This window comes from Saimiri boliviensis, chromosome 1 (assembly GCF_048565385.1).
Source record: "Saimiri boliviensis isolate mSaiBol1 chromosome 1, mSaiBol1.pri, whole genome shotgun sequence".
Taxonomy (NCBI): Eukaryota; Metazoa; Chordata; class Mammalia; order Primates; family Cebidae; genus Saimiri; species Saimiri boliviensis.
Window position 1 is genome coordinate 139,455,281 of NC_133449.1, and position 24,342 is coordinate 139,479,622.

At 37.2% G+C, this 24,342-nt stretch overlaps 1 protein-coding gene across 4 annotated transcripts in view; it reads right to left on the reverse strand.

The window, feature by feature from the left end:
• Positions 1 to 24,342, reverse strand: part of CNTNAP4 (contactin associated protein family member 4) — a 369,359-nt gene that overhangs the window by 316,537 nt on the left and 28,480 nt on the right. For 2 of the 4 annotated variants that reach the window (XM_074404947.1, XM_074404952.1), the window contains exon 2: positions 11,344 to 11,454. In XM_074404947.1, coding sequence (XP_074261048.1) covers positions 11,344 to 11,454 — 111 coding nt within the window. Of the gene's footprint in view, positions 1 to 11,343; positions 11,614 to 24,342 lie in introns of those variants that run through there. The other 2 variants (XM_074404931.1, XM_074404936.1) reach the window with 1 other exon arrangement.

A 24,342-nucleotide genomic window follows, 5' to 3' on the forward strand; every position in this document is an offset into this window, starting at 1 on the left:
GACAGAGTCTCACTCTGTTGCCAGGCTGGAGTGCAATGTCATGATCTCAGCTCACTGCAACCTCTGCCTCCCGGGTTCAAGCGGTTCTCCTGCCTCAGCCTCCTGAGTAGCTAGGATTACAGGTGTGTGCCACCGTGCCTGGCTAATTGTTGTATTTTTAGTAGAGATGGGGTTTCACCATGCTGGTCAAGCTGGTCTTGAACTCCTAACCTCATGATCTACCCTCCTCAGCCTCCCAAAGTGTTGAGATTACAGGCATGAGCCACCACGCCCAGGCTGGGTTTCTTCAGTTTTTACCTCATGTCCTTTTTCTGTTCCAGGATCCCATAGAGGTTACATCATGTTCATTTCATGTTGTTGCATTCAGTCATGTGAATCACGTTACATTTAGTCATCATGTCTCCTTACACTCCTCTTGGTTATGACCATTTTCAGGCTTTCCTTGTTTTTTGATAACCTTAACGTTTTGGAGAATGGCTGGTCAGGTACTGTGTAGAAGGTTCTATACTTCAGATAGGTCTAATGTTTTCCACAGAGGTTTCTGAGAGCAGGAGCACAGAGGTAAAATGCCATTTCACTGTATCAAATCAAGAGTACATACTATCAATATAATTTATCACTGATGATATTAGCTTTGAACACCTGAATGGATGAGGTGGTGTTTTTCAGATTTCTCCCCTCTCAAGTCCCCAAAATGTACAGTTTGGAAGTTGTTATACACATCTTACACTTCAGAGGTAGAGAATTAGGCTCTACTTCCTTGAAGGGTGCAAATCTACATAAATTATCTGGAATTCTTCGGAACAGGAATCCGTAAGCATTTGGTTCTACTTCATTGGGTGATGAGAAGCATGCCTTTGAGGCAAAAGTTTAAGCACTTACATTAAAGAAGTAACCCCACGGGACAGATGTGGCCTGCAGGAGGGGGCGACACAAGGAGGGAAGGCCAGAGCAAATGTGCTATTAACTTGGACAAAAACTACAGGCTACTGGTATCCAATGCCACACACACTTCTGAGCAGCCTTATCAGATGCATCTCAGAACTTTCCATTTTGAGAACCAAAGCAGAAAGCCTTTCTCCATCAGTTCTCATCCTCCTCGGCCCGGCTAGCCTCACAGGCAGGAGCTGCTCCTCATCCCTCACCACTAGAATGAGTCCAGTGGACTCCCAAGGGAAGACCATCCATCAGCATCAGGGGAGCCATAAGGCAAGAAGCTACAGGGAAGTGGTACAGCCCCAGATGAGACCCTATCACACCTGTAGGAAGCTGAACGTGCTCACTGTAACACTGGCTGAGAGAGAGACAGGGTGGAGAGGATATAAGTGTCATACAAAAAGTATCCGTATCACAGCGCTGCTCACGAGAGCAAAGACATGGACTTAACCCAGGTGCCCATCAACGGTGGACTGAATAAAGAAAATGTGGCATATATATACCATGGAATACTACACAGCCATAAATTTTAAAACAACAAAACTATGACCTTTGCGGCAACATGGACGCAGCTAGAAACCATTATCCTAAGAAAATTAATACAGAAGCAAAAAACAATACCACATGTCTTCTTATAAGTGAGAGCTAAATACTGGGAACATATAGACCTAAAGTTGGGAACAACAGACACTGAGGAATACAAGATGGGGGACGCAGCCAGGTGGGAGGGGTGGAAAACTATCTATGGATACTATGCTCACTACCTGGGTGACAAATTCAGTTATACACTAAACCTCAGCATTATATAATATACCTTTGTAACAAACCTGCACATGTACCCCTGATTTTAAGACAAAAATGGAAAAAAAAAAAAAGACATGTCCTAACACACAATGGCACATCTTCAGTTTTAACTGTCTCTAATATAAGTGAATGTTTTTTTGGTTTTCTTCTGTTAGCTTTTCCCATCTCTTAGCAAGATCCACCTGTCCTCTGATGGGGAAGTTGCTCAGGACACACATGAAAGGCATCAGACAAGAAAGCTGAGAGTCTTGGCTTTGAATATTTCTTGGTTGTGCCACCCACTACACTTTCAGAGCACTTGTACATTTCAGCTGAAGGGAAGCATTCTCATTCTGAGGCCGAGTCAGAGACCCTTCACACATGTATGCTAATATTTTGTTTAGAGCATTTTGCATTTATATTCATGAGACAGAGTGACTTTTAATTTTCCTATCTTGTTTGTCCTTGGCAGTGTTTGGAATCGAGGTTATGCTGGCCTCCTCAAAGGAGTTAGGGAGTATTTTGACTTTTTTTCTGTCGTTTGGGAGAGAATATTTAAGATTACAGTCGTATCTTCCTTGAAAGCATTTGGAAGAAGTCATATTTGAAGCATGTTAACTTGTAGTTTTCTTTGTTGAAGCATTGTAATTATAAATTTCTCTCTTATAGGTAGATAAATATTTTAATTTTCTTTATTTCTTGACTGCAGCTTGGTATGGTGTGTTTTTGATATATTTTTTCAATTCATTTAAATTCTCAAAATAATTAGCAGGAAGTTTTAAAAAATATTCTCTTATATTTTTGTCTTATTGTCTGTATTACAAGTTTGTTTTCCATTTTATTAATTAATGCATTTTGGCTTTTTTCCTTCCTTTTGCTTACTTTTGGTTTAATCTGTTGTTCTTTTTCTAGCTTTTTGAGATGAACATATGGATAAATCATTCATATTGAACATTTTTTTCTTTTGTAATATTTGTAATCAAGGCCATCAATTATAGTCTAATCTGCATCTCACAATTTTGATTCGTAGTATTTTATTAACATTGAATTAAAATGTTTTCCAATTTCCACTGAGATTTCTTTTGGAGGAATGTATTAAATTCCACACCTTTCTGACTGTTTAAGTATTTTTAAAATTAATGATTTCTAGCTGAATTCCACTGTAGCCAGGGCACTTACTCTGTATGATTTCAGTGGTTTTATATTGAAACACTTTATAGTCCAGCATAAATTTAGGTAAATATTCTAAGTATATTTGATAAGAATGTGTAATCTGCAGTTGTTGGAGATATACCTACCACACACCATCTATAAACATACATTACATATTTTAATCTTTTGTTCAAATCTTTTGCATTTTCATTGATTTTTTTTTTGCCTATTAAATAAGCTAAAGAAAGATATACATTAACAATAAACCCACTGTGTTTTGTATTTCTATATGTATTGTCTAATTCTATAATTTCTGCCCATTTTTCTTCATATATGTTTAAAACTCTGTCATTTGGTGCAAAAAATGTCAGGCTCACTACATGATATTTCCTTCTGGGGGGCATCTTTGCCCCTGAAGACTGGCTGTCTTGGTTTCTCTCAGATATGTCAAGTTGTTAGTTTACTAGTTTCTAGAAATGGATCTAACTACTATGAGCTGAATGTTTGTGTCCCAACAAAATTCACAGGTTGAAGCCCTAACCCCCAGTGTGCTGGTATTTCGAGAGGAGGCCTTTGGGAGGTAATTCGGCTTACACTGTCACAACGGTGGGACACTCATGATGTGATTAATGCTCTTACAAGGAGAGGAAACAGAGAGAGAAATCTCTGTCCATGGGTATGCACCAGGAAAGGTCATATAAGCATAAATTGGGGAGATGGCTGTCAGTAAGTCAGCAAAAGGGCCCTAATAAGACATCAAATCTGTTGCCAATTGTATGACACAGCAGCTAACTTTTCTAAATTAATTATTCATATAGCCGGACATCATGGTACACTCCACCTTTACCTTAAGGTAAGACAGAGTCCTAGGTAAAATGTTTCCCTCAGAGTTCCCAGGGACATCAAGTTGTACATGAGATTTCTGAAATTCTTTGGTTTCTTCTTCCTTACCCTGCTTTCCTGACACTCTCAGTTTTCTCCTGGCAGCTAGGCCCTCATAAATCACTTGTACCTCAGACACTGCTCCAGGTGTGCTTCTAGGAGAACCCAACCTAAGACACCCTTGATTACTTAACTCATTGTTTATTCATTGCATGTACATGTAAAATTTTCCTATTCGGCACTCTGAAAATGTCAGATGTATACTAAATGTTTATGTATTAGTGATAATGTTTCCTTTTGTAAACATATTTTAATTGACCAAATTTGAGCCACTGTATCAATTTCCACTGGATCACATTTATATTTTGAATTCCTGTAGCTCATGAAAGCTGAAAACATCTTCTAAGGCAGGAGTATTCTGTGTCATCTAGTTTGAGGAAACTGAGAGGGATAATCTGCATTAAGGTACTCCCCTTACTCTGTTATTGAAAGGCTACCAATAGCCTTTCTCTCACTCACTCACTGCTTTAAAGATTTCTATTCTTAGAGTTAGAAAGAAAAGATAGCTACATCGCCAATAGATATTGCGCATAAAAAAAGTACGTTGTCATAGAATTCAGAGATCCTCAAATTCAATCCTCTACGAAGGGGAGGGGAAAAAGAGAGGTGATGTCATTTCCTCAAGGCCCCTCACATTCAGTATTATAATCCAGTTTTCCTGATTTCAGAACTATACGTTACTTAGGAGTAGCCACTTGGTGCGTTCCCATAGATAACACCATCAGATTGATTTAGAGCTGAAGAATGTGGGCCGTAGAGCAGACAAGGACAAGAAAGGGTAAGATGGAAAAACACCAAGATGCTGGCAAGAAGATCAGAGAAGCTGGAGCATGTGTGCTAAGGAAGGGGCCAAGGAGGGAGAGCAGTATCAAAAGCAAGAAGGGAGCCAGTCAGGCAGGTGGACAGCCATCTATGGTGTTAAATCAAATGAATCAACACAAAAATAGGAGTGATTCTATATTAATCTCAGAAGTGGCAGCCAACTCTCCCCTGCTTTAACAAATAGAGGATATAGGCATATTTACAAATCAATGTGTAAACCTTCACTTATTTTTATTTCACCTTCTCAAGCCTGGGATACAAAATATAATTTATTGGTGCAAGTGATACATCACTGATCATAAAATTAATCAGAACTTTATTTTCCAAGTTTTACCAAAATGTTCATGTCTTAGTAAGTTTTTTTTTAACTTCATAAACTAATCTCAACTGCTGGGGAAAAAAAAGGCAAAAATATTTTAAATAAAACCATCATATCGCCCTAATTCAGACTTTGACTAACAATATATGAGAATGTTTTATCTTTACTTCAATCTAATAACAAACATTTAAAAAAAAAAACTGTAGTTCTTTGACTCTATTTTGCTTTATAGTTAATCAGGAATTTTGACAGACACAGTGGCTCAGGCCTGTAACCCAAGCACTTTGGGAGGCCAAGGTGGGCAGATCACCTGAGGTCAGGAGTTTGAGAACAGCCTTGTCAACAGGGTGAAACCCCATTTCTACTAATAATACAAAAAAAAGAAGAAAAAATAGCTGGCTGTGGTCATACATGCCTGCATACCCAGCTACTCAGGAGGCTGAGGCACAAGATTCACTTGAACCCATGAGTCAAAGTTTGCAGTGAGCCAAGGCTGTGCCACTGCACTCCAGCCTGGGCAACAAAGTGAGGCTGCGTCTCAAAAACAAAAGAAAGAAAAAATTAGAATAAACTGACTCTTCCAAGCATAGTTCTGTGGAGGTCAGAATGATTACCTTTACACAAATGAGTATAAACATATTTAGTTTGCTAAAATGAGGTTAACTGGCAAGACATACTTTGAAATGGATTAACATTTGTATAGCACTGTGTTTCTGTAATTTATGTGGCTACATCACAGTGTCATGATTATTTTCAAAATGACAATGCCATTTCACCGTTATCCCTGTTCTTCCCACAGGAAATTAAAGTGTAGTGGTGAAATATCTTGCCCATCCTTAAGGGAGTAAAATGTATTAGTGATTAAGTCCCAAGAATAGTGAACTAATTCCAGATATGTCTAACATGAAAGAAGTTGCTCTTCACCTAAAATTTTATGATCTGCAGGAAAGAATATAAAAGAGATGAAGGAGACTGGAGGAGCTGAAATTCAAGTGTGTCTGGGTAGCTCAAGTTCTGTGACTGTTAGAAATGACTATTCAGAGTTTGAGTCAGATTAGCACCCCCATCTCAATGTTGAAGAGCTATGCACCTGTGAATTTAAGATAGGGCCCAAACCCAGAAAAAATTAAGGCACAAGAAGAGAAATATCAGGCAGAGCTAATAAATCAAATGCCACAGCCTGGATCAGCAGGAAGGCAGGGGACCCTTGCGATTCAAGTCATTATTCAGTTGCCAAAGGCGTACTGAGCACATCAGGTTCTAGATATCATGAGCTGATCTGGAAGCAAATAAATTATTGGCATGTTTTATTCTCCAACAAACTCTGTAAGTATAGGATATCTTCAATGCAGCAAATTCAGTCAGTGAAGTTCACCTGCCCCAGCCTGGTCATGGTACCTCTCAGGCAAATTCCAGACTTACACCAATTGTGCCAGCCAGGTTCCCTTGAGATTTTTCAATCCTGTACAAAAGGTGTCTCTTACTCTTTTTTCATACAGATAGTATCTGTTATTAAATCTATTAATACTATCATTTAAAAATGTAATTATTGTAAAGGTTTTTTATATAATATGTTTAGCATCAGGAAGTATCCACCCCAAACAAAGCAGCTACTATTTTTTATCTTTAGGGATCTATCCTCTTAAGCACTGCCATGCGACATGCATGTCTTAGAGGATTTATTTAAGCATAACAGTTGCTTGCGAGAAGCACAACAATTTAGGGCAGTCAAAATAATACTATGCAGAATGTTATAATTATACTTAATAGAGATCCATCCAAGAATGGGAGTTATCTCTGTCAATTAACCAAGTAAGCTAATTCCTCTACAGATAAACATTTGATTGTAATATCAAATTCTATAGGGATTGGGAGAACATTGTTTAACAAACATTTAGAATAGAAGGGAGCAGTTGCGGCTCAAAAAAGAGAAAATGGGAAAATATAGAAAAATATCCAATTTTTAACATCAGGAAATATGGTAGACAAAAATCCAATTTTTTAACATTAGAAAACATTCTTATCTTACAGAATAGGTGAGAGGAAGCTCACATACTTGTCTGCTATAGAAGCCATCTTTTACATACTTAAAGAGGTATACATATATATGTTTCCATTCACACGTATGTTATTTTTGCTTTGGACAATCATTTACTATTGTATTATTTTACCTGTACACAAATATATCAATCTGCAATCACTCATTTCCAGGGTTTTCCAAGTACATTAAAATAAAGACTTACATTTGGATTGCAGCAGTACTAAAAGATGTAGATTCTTTGTATTCTGTACTAAGGCCGAATTTAGACTATCAAATAGAACACCAGAACCTGTTTAAACTCTACACCGACAACACTAAGAGTCAACGTTTACTTAACTTTAGATTGTCCATTAAAATGTAAGCTATATTGAAACTCCAACAATGAAAATACTATATAGCTATCTTTCCTGGATAACCTTATCTCTATTCCTGGATTCTTGTTGGGTGATTGATTGGATTTATGAGTCACATGCCTAATCTCTTCAGCAAAATGTGTCTAACCCATCCTTGATATTCTCTTCAGAGCATGCTTTCCCATCTTCTGCAATAGAATAGGCTAAGAATTTTCCAGATCATCAAGTCTGATTTTTTGTTTGTTTGTTTGTTTGTTTGTTTATCAGTTTCTTTCTCAATGTATTTCTTCCATCTTACATTTTCCTATAAGCTTCAAGGAGAAACCAGGGCATACCTTTTCTATTTCGCTTGGAAATCTCCTGATGTAATTATCTAAGTTCATTGTTTACAAGTTCTAATCTCTACCGAACACTAGAACACAATTCAACCAAATTTTCTACACTTTATAACAAGGATTGTTTTCCCTCCTATGTCCAATAACATGACCCTCTTTGCTCTCTGAATCCTTGACAGATACACTTTAAACTTTAGTATTTACACCAACAGTCTTTTCCAGAGAATCTAAGTTTTTCTATCAAGTGCCTCAAAATTCTTCCTACCTCTGCTCATTACCCAATTCCAAAGCCACTTCCACGTTTTTAGGTATTTATTCCAGTGGCACTAACCTTCTAGTACCAAAATCTGTATTTGTTTGCAAGAGCTGTATTAACAATGTAGTACAAACAGGGCATCTTAAAAGAATGCAGATTTATTCTATCACAGTTCTAGAAGCTAAAAGTCTGAAATCAAGGTATTGGTAGGCAGGGCCATACTCCCGCCATGGACTTAGAAAAGAATCCTTCTCTGCCTCTTTCTAACTTCCGATGCTTGCTGGCAAGCCTTCACATTTCTTGGTTTGCAGCTGTATCATTCGTCTCTGCTTCCATCTTCACCTGGTCTACTCTGTCTTTTCTGTCTCTGTATATCGCCAAATCTTGCTCTCCTTATAAAGACACCAGTCATTGGATTTAGTCCCCTACCCCTTAATCCAGTATGGCCTCATCTTAACTTGATTATATCTGATAAGACCCTATTACCAAATAAGGTTCACACTCATTAGTATCTGGGTTAGGACTTAAGCAAATCTTTTCGGAGGACACAGTTCAACCCGTAACAGCACACATGTAACAAAATTAAATTAGCATACTTCAAATGGAAAGTATGTTTAATGGTAGCCCTCTTTTTTTTTTTTTCTTTCTTTCTCTTTTTTTTTTGAGACAGAGTCTTACTCTGTCACGCTTGAGTACAGTAGCACAATCTTGGCTTGCTGCAACCTCCACCTCCTGGGTTCAAGTAATGCTCATGCCTCAGCCTCCTGGGTAGCTGGGACCTTGGGTGTACACCACTATGCCCAGCTAATTTTTTTGTATTTGTAGAAGAGACAGAGTTTTGCCACATTGCCCAGGCTGATCTCAAACTCATGAGCTCAAACGATCCTCCTGCCTTGGACTTTCAAAATACTGGGATTATATGTCAGCCATAGCACCCAACAATGGTAGCCTTTTTTTGATCCCCTTCCCTCATTACTAGGGCCCTACTAATTTTCACAGTATTACACTTGACACTTCTTATCCCACAGATGGAAAATAAGTAACTTTCTCTTTTTTTTTGGTCCGTTGTTTGGCTCCAAGTTTTCACAATTCTGTACGAAAAAGGTCGTTTTGTGTAAGATACTAGAACCTTTACTTGCTGGCTTAGTTTATTTACACATGACCTACAGACTTGGCTGAACACTCTTTCCTAGCCTGACTGAAATACTATGAGAAATGTTTCAATACTAGAAATAAAATACAGCCTTTAATAAATCACTGAAAATCCGATGTTCCTTTGTGAAAACTTCATGTAATTAATAAGTAAAAAAAAGAAAAACTAAATAAAAAAGAAAAATGTAATCAAGTAGGTTGACAACCAGCAAAAGATAATTAAAATGATCCTGTTTTGTGTCTCGGTTTCATTAACATGTAAATGAGATTCATGAAGTTTGATATTGTGTTTCACCAAGGGCCACAGAAATGAATTAAGAATGAAAATGAGTCTCACTGATGGAGACTCCTGATGAGTATATAAATTAATGAAAAATATGATTTGATCTAATTAATAACATATATTTTTTGTGATGTATTGAACCTCAACAAAAGAAATCAAAATAAATAGGTAAATTAAAATGTTGTGTTCCTTTCACTGGCCCACATTCTGTGAAAGCTTTTATGATTCAAATGAAGTGGTGGTAAATGTCAAACTCTGCTTTATAAACACGCACAGGATGGAAACCTTATTCCAGGATTAGCATTGCAGTAACAACATTGCTGCTGGTGGGTCCATAGGTACAGGGTCTGGAATGGTCATCACAGAGGCTAGGAAAGCCCACTGATTAGTCAGGGATTCAGAATTGCAAAGAGGAAGAGACAGTCCTGTGTGACCAATAACTCTCACAGCAAGTCACTGAAAAGAACAGACTAGTATTATCTACACAAATCTATTCAAGCACCCCCGCAATGTCCCATTTGATAAAAGGATCTCAGTTCTCACTCTCCATTGGTATCTTCACATTCAGAAGCACTCAAAAGTTGTCATCTCCAATAATATGAAATGAAATTTTAAAAACTTAAGCTTAAAATCATGTTAAAGTGTTATATATATCTATACTGTAAGTAGAACTATGTGTAACATACATCAGGTATGTCAGATGGCAAAATACACACACACACACACACACACACACACACACACACACTCTTATCTGTTTGTCATGTCCAAAGTTCAATGTGCTCAAGCATTAAGCACATATTAAGGATAACATCAAGGAGTAAAATTAGAAGTGACTGACTGATGTTGTCACGAGAGGAGGAGGATAATAAATGAAACATGATTTTAATAATGCATGATGTTGTCTACTTTTTATGATTGTTAAAATGTTTGCTGTATTAGTATTGCCAAGCATACTTTCCTCCAATGCACATGCAGATGAATTTTACCTTAGTATGTCATGAAAAGAGATCACAGTGATACTCTGCCTCTAAGTACACAGTGTTTTTGAAATTGTCTTATTTCTACACCAAGGTGCCATTTAATTATCTTTAGTTTCCTTTTAACATATTTAACTGATCAATAATAATTTAACACAAACTAAGAGATGGACGAACTAAGTGTCTCTGTGTGTGTGTGTGTGTGTGTGTGTGAGAGAGAGAGAGAGAGAGAGAGAGAGACAGTGAGAGAGAGAGGGTCTCACTCTGTCACCCAGGATCTAGTTCAGTGGCACAATCATAGGTAACTGAAGTCTCCAACTTCTGGGTTCAATGATCCTCCTGCTACAGCCTCCCAAATAGCTGGGACTACAGGCATGCACCACAGGCTAATTTATTGTTTATTACTTTGTAGAGACAGGTTTTGCTGTATTGCCCAGTCTAGTCTTGAACTCCTGGCCACACGTGATTTTCTCACCTCAGCCTCCCAAAGTGTTGGCACTATAGGCATGAACCACCACACCTGGCTGTGTACTCCTAAAGCACCACAAAAACTTTACTACGTTTCTATTCTTCAACTGTTAAGAAAATCATGTCAACCACATTGAGAATTCAAAACACCGAGGAATTGTTATTTTTAAATAATTAGCATTTTTGAAAATTACTTCTTTAACTTGAAATTGAAGGGCAATTAAGTTTTCATCACTAATATGTCCACAAGGATTGTATATTGTTGTAGAAAATAATATTTTGTAAGCTATATAAAAAGCTTGTCAGATTGAAGGCACTAAATTCTTTTTAATATGTGATGTATCCCTTTCACATTCCAGAACAGAAGCTAGATGTCATATACATCTCATGAGTTTTAACCATTTGCTTATTTAGAAATTTATTTTCTTTTATAATATAGCATTCATAATGATTTTATGCAAAGAGATTGAAAAATTAGTTGGATTTTCTATGGACCAGTCAGGGGAGAAAAGCAGACTTACCGTCTCTTCTATTTAGTCTTGCAAATCCAGGACCATGACTGCTAGAGAGCTCAGAGGAACTGCTGAAGGATGTCTGAGGCAAGGCAGACACAAGAGGATCATCACAATCATCTGCCCAGAGGGAGGAACAATGCAACATTAGGGTTAGTACAGTGCTGATGGCTTTGCTGGAATCAGTAGACAAAACAACTAACAAGTAAAACAACATCCAAAACTAGGATCTAAAATCTCTAAAAATATGCCTACTAATTATAGGGGCTATTCTACTAGAAGGCTAGTAACAATGAGAAAAGAAAAAGAACTTATAGACAAGACAGTATGAAAATATTTTAAAAATCATAAAATTACATAATAATACAATATCTTGAGGTAGAAAAGATTATACCTCATCATAAAAGATTTGCAAATTTAACTGTATAAAAATTTAATACTCAAGGTTTTCAAAAGACACTGCAAATAAATTAAAAAGAAAAATCACAAAATCGAGAAAGGACTTTCAAAACCTATATGCCAGTATACAATTAGTATTCCAAATAAATGAGAATAAAATACAAAATAAAGTAAAACAGAAACCACCTTTAAATCATGAAACACATTAACAAAAATGGCACAAGGCATGATCAGACTTCACAGCACAGCCTGGAGCAGTGGCTCACGCCTGGACTCCCAGCACTTTGGGAGGCTGAGGCCAGTGGATCACTTGAGGTCAGGAGTTCAAGACTAGCCTGGCAAACATGGTGAAACCCCATCTCTACTAGAAATAAAAAATTAGCATGGCGTGATGGCACATGCCTGTAGGCTCAGTTTCTAAGGAGGCTGTGACAGGATAATCACTTCCTCTGAGAGGCAGGGGTTGCAGTGAGCCAAGATCACACTACTGCACTCCAGCTTGGGTGATGGAGTAAGACCCTATATAAATTGATCCTCCAACTTATCAGCAAAAAGAGATGTTAACTTGGACTACAATAGGATGCTAATTTACAGACCTTAGACTAGCAAAATGTAGGCCAAGAGAAGCTCTGTCACATTGCTCCTGGGAGTATAAGTTTGAGCAACTACTTTTATTAAAACAACTTCTCATGAGTTGTATCTTTGCAATTTCCCATACCCTATGTTCCACCAGTTCCTTTCATAAACGTAGGTCCTCCTATGAGGAACCAGTGGTCTCAAGGAGTTTTGTCTTATTACCCAAGGATGATATACAAATACTAGTAATTTTGTGTCCCATGAAAAGAAAAAACTACTGAGACAGAGGAGACTGCATTTGTACACCAGGAGACTTGTACAATTTCTAGCAAAGTTGCTCATCATAGCAAAAAAAAAAAAAAAAAAAATTATTAACAACGCAGCTATCCAATGGCCAAAGAAGAGACAAATCAAACATAGTGCTTTTCACAATAGGATAATACACACCAGCAAAACAAACAACAACATAAAACAAAATAGTTGGATCTTAGAAGTGACATTTTTGAGAAAAACAAAAATTATAAAATTATACGAAAAATGTTGATAGTTTTGAGAATCTTAAAAAGCAAAGCTAAGTAATACTGTATGTTGTTTAGGGACACATACGAGTTTTTAAAAAAACGTTTTAAAAAAAGAAATGAAAATTATAAAATTCAGGATCATGGTTACCTCGGGAGGAAAGCAGAATCAACATAAAATGTATACAGTTTTGATGATGGAACGCTCTAATTTGGGGGTAGTGTCAAAGCTGTTCCAATCAGTGACTCCATCTTGAATGAGGGCTGGGAAAATGAGGCCGGGACTCCCTGGGCTGTATTTGCAGAAAGTTAGGTATTCTAGCCTCTAGTTGTTTATGGTTAATGGAACAGACTGTTAACTACACAGACCCAGACCTGGGCGTGTCCCGATATCCCAACATCTTGGGAACAAAAGCTGTCCTAACTTTGCTTTAAAGATAATGTTGATTCTTGCAAAATATAGTAATTAAGAAAATACACCTTTATCACAAACCCTTGTAGCAGAGCACACTTCCCCACGACCTTTTATTTGTACCTAGGGTGGACACATTCCTCCTCTCACCTTCAGGACCGCCCGACTCTGTCTATGGAGCAGCTCTGCTTTCACCACTTTACTTTCTTAGTAAATTCGCTTTTGCTTTCGCCCTGAATTCTTTCTTGTGCAAGATGCAAGCACCCTTTCTTGGGGTCTGCACTGGGACCCCTTTCTGGTGCAAGGCTCTCCTATCCAACAACAAGATGGGGTGCAGCAACACCCTGGGATTTTGGGGGAGGGGGTGGAGGGGTTGAGACAGAGTCTCTGTCACCCAGGATGGAATGCAGGGGCGCAATCTCTGCTCACTTCAACCTTCCTCTCCCGGGTTCAAGCGATTCTCCTGTCTCAGCCTCCCGAGTAGCTGAGACTACAGGCGCACGCCACCACACCTGGCTAATTTTTTTTTTTTTTTTTTTTTTTTTTTTTTTGTAGAGACAGGGTTTCACCAGCTCAGGCAATTTGCCGGCCTCAGCCTCCCTAAGTGCTGGGATTACAGGCTTAATGAGCTTCTGGGCGCAGAGGGGCTGAGGCCTAAAGTGGCGTCAGCCCCAAATGAGGGCAAGGCAGGGCTTTTATAGTCTCCTGCAAATGGGATGTGTCCCAGTCCAATGTCACTGCTGCGCGGTACCGGGATAGCCTCTCTCGATCTCGCGGCCAGCCCTGTTCCGGCTTCGGCTGTCTTGCTGACTCTGGCTAGTGCAAGTGGCCTTGCGCCTTGGGACCCGGCCTGAGGAGGGAGGAGTTAACCCCCAGGCTTTCAGGCCCTGGAGAGAATCTTTCATACAGTAACAGAGGCATATTCCCAGAGGTTTATAATTAGAGTGTTTCATATAAAACATATAATATACACATGCACATACATTTACATATATATCAATATGTACATAAAGATAGACATTAATGTACATACATAGTTATCATTTGCCTACTCTTTTACGTGTATCACATATATTGCTTCTAATATTAAAAGATAAAGCACAGAGTGAGAAACTATAAGATGAATCTCATGTGTACCATGAAATCCATACATGTTTAATTTATGCAGCCAATTCTGCACTCAGTGTCATCTTTAAAGCATTTATCTTTTAATTTCTACTACTTAGTTATTCCTATTTTTGCTCTAATCAGAAAGGCATTTCTCTCCTATTTAGTTTTTAACATATACATTCCGTAATTTAAAATTATACAGGGTTATTGTCCCAAATGTGTTAATAGTAAGCAATTTAAATAAAATAAATAAATCTAAGAATTATCTAGATTCACTCAAAATTTTATTAAGTTTATTTTGCCTGAACCTAATTTGTTCTTGAATGCCTTTCCCAAGAACTTGCCTGAGGCAGCATTTTACTTTTCAAGATTGTCTCATTTTTATTCAAAGTCTACCTTTTCTTATTGTACACCTTAAATTCTTTCGCCATTAAGACAGACAGACATTTCCTGCATGTCTATTGACTAGCTTAAGTACTAACACCAGCCAATCCAGTTGTAATTCAAGAATAAGGAGAGGAGACATAAAAACCCAACACATGGAGTGGGAAAGGAAATTCTGATTATGCCAAATGACAAGCAACAACAAAAATGTTTTAGTATGCTGTGGAAACTGTGGTGTGTATCTTTGCACACACAAGTGAGTGCATTACATATTAGGAAGGAGGGCACATATGTTGGTGTGTGTTTACTAGAACTAATGATTTTTAAAATAATTTTCAGCATACAGGTTTAAGTGTGGTGAAAAGGCTGTTTAATGGCAATTCACAATCAATTAAGTCGATTCAGATCAATGTTTTGGATCTAGTGCCTCTCAGGTGCAGTCACTCTAGAGAGCATATATTTATTGTTCATTTGTTTTTGCCAACTATAAATTAAGAATCAATATTGTTCTACTTTTAGCTTTAAAAGAGTGGAATTAAAACAAAAGAAGGCGTTCTTTTTCCATTTGTGGAGAGAAAGACATGAAATATGGGAAACAGAAGGACGCACAGGGGGCTTGGGATACTTGGTGAAGTTCTGGTTGTTGGCCTTGGTGGTTACATGGCATTATTATTCTTTACCATGAGCATATACTTGCCCCCACAATCTGTTGTATGTTTATTTAATGATGATACATTGTAGGTATTCTTATAGAACTAATAATAACTAAAATACATTTAGAGAGCACTTTAGGGATAGTCCAGCCACACATAGTAATTAATCTTTACCCCTCCTTGTTGATATATTAATGTTATTCTCTTACAGATGAGATCATTGAACATAGAGTTTGATTAATTTGCTCCACTCATTGTGGTAGAACCATGATATTTACGACGAGAGTTGGGGTCCAGAAGATGCTATGTAAGAGCACCGTGACTATAATTATTATTTCTTTAGGTTTGAAGTATAGGAATTTTATCAGACACCATGATGGCATGAATAAATTCTCTCAAAGAGTTGTGTACTCCACTTCCAGGTTTGCCATGCTCTTTGTTTATATCCCATTTGATCTCCAATAGTCTTGACAACAAAGGAGGGGACCCTCAAACAGTGATAATCAGTCTGGAGTAAACATGCTATTTTTCTCTAGATACTAAAAATTTGGAATTCTGGATTAAGCATTAGGGTCCTGAGCTTCATTCCAGACAACCAGTTTTCTCTGACTCCTCCAATAAAACACAGGATCTAGACTTGCAAAGCTAAGGACCACATTCCAGCTCAGAGATTCCCAACCAGAGATAATTTTGCCCCACTGCTCCCCACTTCCAGAAAACATTAGCAATATCTGAAGACATTTTTATCATCACAACTAAGAGAGGATACTTCTGGAACCTGCTGAGTTGAATCCAAGGATGCTATTAAACATTTGATAAAGCACAGGGCAACCTTCCACCACAAAAATGGTCTGGTCTCAAATGTCGATAATGCAAAGGTTGAGAAACACTATTCTAGAACCTGGTAAAGCAACAAAGGAAACTAGTCTTTTCCTGGGGTAATCTCTCAGCTAGAACTCAACAGCTTCCCCTCAAATTGCAATGATTAGCTCTAACTTACAGCTAATTTTTAATTGCAAATAAAGATCATTCAGTGCACATAAGTATATAGGCATTTAGGGGGCTTTGCAAATCAGAAATAACATTTTAGATATTTCAGCTTAAAACATAACTGTATTTTTTAAAAATTAAGTGCTATATTACATTATCATATCATCCTGGTCCCTTTACTGCTGAGCCATAGGTAAGATTCTTGGTAAGAAGGGTCACTGGAGATCTTGGAAGTCTCCATTCACTAGTGAAATTTAGTAGTAGAGTAACCAAACATTTCATGGAAGTTTGTACAATTTAAAATGCAGCTGGGTATGTTGAGTTCATCATTGTTTTCTTCAGTTAAAGAGGAAATGGACATCACTCTCATTACGCTATGCTTATCCAAAATTGTATTACATTTTATTTGACTTTTCTCAATCACATTAGGCTTTCCACATTAACCTTGGTATCAGTTGGAAATGGTAAAACTACAACTTTAGTCTTTTCATTGAAAAACATATATACACTAATTCCATCTACAATATGTTTTAATGAATTCTGTTAGAATATCCACATTTGAAAAAAGTGCATTGAGTCATTTTCATACACATATACCATGTACACACAAATCTATGGCTTTCAGTTCAATACCTCAGAAAAGTCACCATTTACTCTTTACATGAGAGAAAACTTAGCATTGTTATTAACAAGTCAATGGTAAATTAGATCTCTGACAAATTGTACATACAGAAAAACTCAATGGTCTCCTTCAATATAGCTTGCATCTTTATTGATGCAAGGTCTTTAGCTCGATTAATAACATTTTATTTTATTTTACAAAGGGCTTTAACATATAATTCTCATAAGCAAATAAATGCTGTTCAGTTTTTAATAAAAGTAATTCAATTTTCGTAATCTGTGTGTAATACTACCTGCACTAAGATAATAGGTATATATTATTAGGTGCTATGTTCTCAGTGCTTTACATTCATTAACTCATTTGATCCTGATAAACACCTTATAATATTTGACATTATTAACTCTAGGGACACTTGAGGAAAAGGGAGCATAATAACTAAATAATTATTAAATAATTAAATTAGATAAATTAAACAAGTTTACCTAATTTTTTACCTAAAAAAAAATAAGTTCATTTTAACCAGTATTCAGCTTAGTTGCCACTAAGTAGTCATCTCCTCTGTTATTTAGAAGACATACCAAAATCAGTTACATGCCTGCTAATGAATCATATTTCCCATAAAAACATGCACCAGAGAATAGACTAGACTAAAATAGATAGAACAGGTAGCAAACATTATTTAAATCATCAAATATCCTCATACAGCAGAGGCAGGGATAGGACCTTTGACAGGAAGCTTTGGAGGGATTGGAGTCTCCTTTCTATCAGAAAACAGTTTATTTAGACCTACTCCAAATAGTCCATGGACAGATTGAGGATTAAGGAATGGCCTTCCCTTCAAGAAATCTATTTTCTTGAAAAAAATATTTTATTCCAATCTATATTAACATTTCCATCTAGTTAAAATTGACAATCATTAGCATATTTAAGAAACTTTGGAATTATGTTTGGACATACCAAAAATTACTTTTAAGGCAAGATTTCATTCAGAAATTTTGACAATGATAATTATTCTCTAACCATAAACCCAGTCTGAGCTACTGCTACAAATTTCAGATTTGTTTCAGGATTCCAGGTGGACTCTTGTTTCCTTGCCCTGGCATGATACACAACCCAGTACCTGATATACCTAATATATTGTAGTTATTCTTACAGAACTAATAATAACTAAGACACATTTAGAAAGCACTCTGTTAGGAAGTTATAATCCTGCCACAAATAGTAACTAATATTTACCCCTCCTTGTTGATATATTAATGATACTCTCTTAGAGATGAGATCATTGAACACAGATTTTGATTAATTTGTAACTCTATTTCCTGCCCAATGAGAGACAGAATACATAAATTGAAAATGGCCAGTCTACACACAAAAATAGAACCTGTAGCAACCAGCCCAGGAAGCCAACTCTCTACAGGAACCAGCCCACGAAGCCAGACTTCTGTCTTAAGCAACGAATCTAAGAAGCCAAATAATAACTCCCGCAACAGTCAGCCCCTGAATGAGTCCACTTCATGTTGATGACAAAGGCATACCTGAGACTGGGAAGAAAAAGAGGTTTAATTGGACTTACAGTTCCCTGTGGCTGGGGAGGCCTCAGAATCATGGCGGCAGCAAGAGAAAACGAAGAAGCAGCAAAAGTGGAAACCCCTGATAAGCCCATCAGATCTTACGAGATTTATTCATTATCACGAGAAAAGCACAGAAAAGACTGCCCCCTTGATTCAATTACCTCCACCTCGGTCCCTCCCACAACACATGAGAATTCTGGGAGATACAATTCAAGCTGAGATTGAATGGGGGCACAGCCAAATCGTATCAACCCCAAATAGCCAAGACTTAATAACTTACAGCTTCCCTCATTTTCGCCCTTGTTTCCTATTTAGAACTGGCTGACTATGGTTAGGAGATATTTAGAAACTTTTACTAAGTATAGAGAAAGCCAAATGTATACCTCTCACTAATCACATAGGATGCCCCACTTCTGGTCAGCCTTCCCACAGCTTCCCCTAGCCAAGGCCTCCAAACAGAGCATACCTGAATCTGCCCCTTTACTCCACTGTAAGTCTTTCCTCTCCTCTGCCTGCCTTTGAGTCTCTACCAAACTCAAATGGTGGTGGTCAACTACCTCGCTGCAACAAACTCTAAATAAACAGCCTCTGCTTGATCTCCTGTGGTTGGGCATCATTTGTCTCTATACCAGCTCTGCCATCTCATCCCCACAGCTGCAGCAGTCCAGTCTACACTCAGCACCCAAAAAGAGCCACTGAAGTCCATCTTAAGCACACAGAAGACACAAGCATGTTTAAAAAGCAGCATCATCCTCCTGGTTAAAAAAAAAAAAAAAAAAAAAAAAGTATTCTAGGCCAGGTGTGGTAGCTCATACTTGTAATCCCAGCACTTTCAGGGCCAAGATGGGAAGATCCCTTGAGGCCAGGAGTTCAAAATCAGCCTAAGCAAGATGTCAAAACCCACCTCTACCAAAAAAAAAAAAATAGGCTGTCATGCCAGCTCCTTGGGCAGCTGAGGCAGAAGGATCTCTTGAGCCCAGGAGTTTGAGGCTGCCCTGAGCTATGATAACACCACTTTATGCAGCCTGGACAACAGAGCAAGACCCTGTCTCTAAAATAACATTTAAAATAAAAATAAAATTCTATGGCTCAGCTTCAGGTTGCAGTATTGTCGCATCTCTGGAGTGTACACCTTCAGTGAGTCATCCTAACTGCCTGGTAGCATCACCTCGGGGAGATGTAAAACTTCCTGTGATTGTGACCCACAGCCAGAACCATGCTTGTTTATAAACCACTAACACAGAGTTGCAAATTAACTTCTATGCAGTGGAGAGTGTTGTTCCTTTCATAATATCCCTTTGCTTTCCATACTGTTTCCCAGAGCTGTGAAGGAACACAGCCCAAAAGACTGAAGGAACTTTCACGGTGTCACACCCCACCCCTCTTTCCCCGTGTGGTAGGCACCTGACTGTGTGTGGAGGAAGTTGCTGCACTGTCACATTCTGATGAGAAAAAGAATAACTTTAGGGAAAACTGACAATACACCCAGGATTGAATAAAATATTATTTTACTAAGCATAGGTGACAAAATACAATCCAATCCTAGCTTCATCTCTCATCCTCTCATCATTACCTAAAATAATATTCCAACCCAATTTAATACCGTGAGTATAGACTACTATGCAATTCTTTAGCTTCTTTAAGTATTAATTTGACATTGACATGAAAATTAACATTTACTTGAGAATTCAGATTTTAGATATTTGAGATAACACAAACATGAGCTTCTAATTCTGTCAGTCAGTGGGTTAAATCTTTAAAAAATAACATGTTGCTGCAATTTAAAACAAGCAACTATTTATCAGTATGTTTTCCTAGAGCCAAACTAAAGACAGGAATAATGTTCTAGTTGTCAAGTAATTCATTTAGACAGCAGACTATAAATTTCTATGTATTTTCTCCTATTGGAGCCATGAGTAGATTATATACATAATTGTTAATACTCTGTGATGTTATGGAGCTAAGCTTTCATTTAGAGACAAACACTGGCTTACATGCTTCAAGTTATAGCCTTAGTTTGAAGAGCTTTTCCAATTAATCTTCACAATTAATAGATTAATGGGAAGGCAGTTAACTTTTAATGACAGAACAGCCAGAGGCTGATTGATTTTAGAGGTTTAATAGCAACTATTTTAAGTCCAGATATTAGGACAAAGAGACCTACAAATTCACCAAACAAAACCAATCAAAGGTGAAGGAGTAGAAGAAATAATAATGTTTTAAAAAAGTAAAGAGAGCATCAGAGACCGAGAAATCTGTACACATTACTGACAGATAATTTGGCCGTATGTGACACCATGTCACCTAATTTGTTATCAGGAATAGTGAAAAGAATATCTTTATGGGGCAAGCGTTTCTGGAGTTTGGTATATATTTATATGCATTTAAAATAGGAGAATTAGAAAATCAAAAGTTAATTTTTAAAAATATATCCAAAGATGCTGAAATATATTTCCATTTTTCCCACAATGATAATATCAGTTTTGTCTTAATTTCATCACACACACCTCAGCTAGGTTTGCTGATTTACTAGGTGAACAAATGTAACTTGTGTATTCATATCGTTTCTTTGATTAATGCGGTCAAACAATGTTTTCCATATGTTGTTATCCATTCTCAATACCTGCAAACTGCCTGTCATTATCCTCTGTTTTTCCACTTAGAAACATAATTTAAATTAATTACAATATTATATACATTGTCGGCAAAACATATTTGTCTTAGACGCGTTTTCTGACTTTATGTTCATCTTTAATATTGCTCATGCTTTTTGTATTATTAAAGGAAGTATTTTTATTACTGTTAGGCTCTGACTCTATGCTTAACCATCTACGGTAATCAAACATTTGTCTCTTTGTTAGTGATCTATTTAAGCATTGTGAAAACATGGTCTCTGGATCCACAGAAGCCAGTCCTCAGATTTTTGCTCTGGTACCTCCCTGGGTCTGATACATACTGCTTCAACTTGATATGTCTCTACCTAGAAAGTACAGATAAAAATAGCCCCTTCACAACAGAACTGCAGAACTTCATGGTATACCATACATAACATTCTAAAAGTACAGAGTAGGTACTCAAAATAATCCATCCCCTTTCTTCTTTTATCTCCCAATACCATTAGGCAAAGAAAGGTGTGTTCTCATCAGAGATTTTTCATATGCTTGCCTTTAAAGCACCACCTTGAAAACTAGTTAGTGTGATAAATTGATTTAGAATTGAGGAAACAAAATCTTCGTATCAAGATTTTGTTGCCACTGGAGGTAGGCGAATAATCTTGACTCCTGCCTCTGACATCTCACGTTCAAATCCTTTGACTTGAGAACCACTTAGATTTTTCACTTTGTGCTTTCAACATTTTGCTTTCTATAACCAATTAAATATTGGTTATTAAATATTCACATTTTCAGAATGTAGGAGCCCATCATGTTTTATTGCATTAACTTGGGAATTTGGTTTGTTCTTGTAGAGACTGGGGGGGTCAGGAAAGGGTATATTTGACAGTGGACGTTAAGAGCCCACTGTTGATACACAGTGGAAAACAATGAGAAAAGACAGATCCTCAGAAAAAGAGCGAAGCCAGCTAATTGCTTCAAAATGAAAGTCTACAAGCTTATTAAGAAGGATGGGTTCAGCCACTGTGGAAAGCAGTTTAGATATTTCTCAAAGAGCTTAAAACAGAACTGCTATTTAATCCAGCAATCTCATTACTGGGTATATACACAAAGGAGAATAGACCTTTATAACAAAAAGACACATACACTCATACGTTCATCACCATTCTATTCACAATAGCAAAGAGGTGCTCACGAACGGTGGACTAGATAAAGAAACCGTGATACATATACACCATGGAATACTATGCAGCCATAAAAATAATAAAATCATGTCCTTCACAGCAACACAGATGAAACTGGATGTCATAACCTTAAGTAAATTAATGTAGGAAGAGAAAACCAGTTATCACATGCTCTTGCTCATAACTGGGAGCTAAACATTGAGCACACATGAATATAAACATGGGAACAATTGACACCGCACACTACTTGAGTGGGTAGGAAGGGAGGGGACCATGGGTTGAAAAACTACCTGTTGGGTACCATGCTCACTACCTGGGTGCAATATACCCATGTAGCAAACCTATGCATGTACCCCCTGTATTTAAATAAAAGTGGAATTAAAACAAACAAACAAACAAACAAAAGAATGGTGGATCTTGCTGGACTGCCAGGCTCTGGACACCCTCAGTTCCTTCCCCACTGCTAAGCCAAGTAAACCTACTTCCCACTGTCAGGTCGGCCCCAGTTCTCAGTAATAATGCTAAATTAAGGATGAAGAATTTAGAACCTTAAACTCAAAAGCCTTAGTTATGGAATGAAAATAAATAACTTAGCATTCAATTTAGAAAAAAACAATGAAATAAACATCAGGAAAGCAACAGAAGAAATTAGTAAAAAATGGCAGCTAATCAATTAGAAAACACTATAACAACAAAATCAATTAATCTAAGATCTTGTTCTTCAAAACAAAAAAGATAAAAAATCACAACCAAAAAATCCACTACCTATTCTTATGGTGAAAGTATAAGTATATAAAATGAGAATTAAACTAGGAAATTGTCACAGACATAGAGAAAATTGAAATAACTATATGATCACTTTTCTTAAATACATGAAAATCAATTTTCAAATTTAGAGGAAAGCAATTTAGCAATTTCTTATAAAACTAAATGTGCAATTTCCATATGACCCAGCAATTGCACTTAGGCATTTAGTACAAACAAATTGAAGACTTATGTTCACACAAAAACCTATCACAAATGTTCATAACAGTCCATACTCATTTCAACAGGTGAGTGATTACACAAACTACCACATACATATCACTAAAGATTACCCAGCAATAAAAATGAACAGACTACTGACATACAATACAACTTGGATGAATTCCCAAGAAATTAGGTTGAGTAAAAATGTCTGTCTTAAAGGTTACAAAGTATATGATTTTAGGGATTAAGATATGGACATCCTTGGGGGACCACATTTCTGCCTACCACTGTTGCCAAACTGTAATTGCAGAACCAAACAATTAATTTTTGCCGATTTTGTGCTTCAAAATATTGCCCACTGATTGGTCAAAAGCAGTTTTGACGGCTGATATTAACACATATATTGCTTTAGTGATGAGACCTCATATTTTGAGTGAGCCATATATAACAGTGGGGTCCACATGTATAATTTTATTTTGAATTAGACAAAACTGAATCCCTCCCAAAGTCACTTGGAGGATTAGAATTTTTCTACTGGGAAATTCTTCCTTAACTTGAACAGGCTTCTATTACGGCACTTCTGTGGTGGTCTGGGTCTCAGCTTGCTGAGATGAAAGTAACTGGTGCCATGTTACCTGTCATCTTGCACTGAAACCAGAATATTGCGTAGCGTAGTGATTACAAGTGTTGCTCCTGAAACCACCTTCTGTGAGTTCAAGTTCTGCCTCTGCGAAGTCCTACGTGATCTTAGGCATTTTATTTAAGTTGCCTTTCCTATCTTTAAATGGGCATAATGACGGTACATACTAAATAAAACAGGGACTTCTGAAATTAAATGAGTCAGCGGATAAAGAGTACCAAGTACCTGGTGTATAAAAAGTACTATGCAAGTGTTTATGATTGCTGCTTTAGGTGTTTACTATGAATTCCAAAGTTGGAACTGAATAGAAGTTGTCTAGATAGCTGTTATAAAATCTTGTAAGAATTATTCCTTAAGAGGGAGGGAGG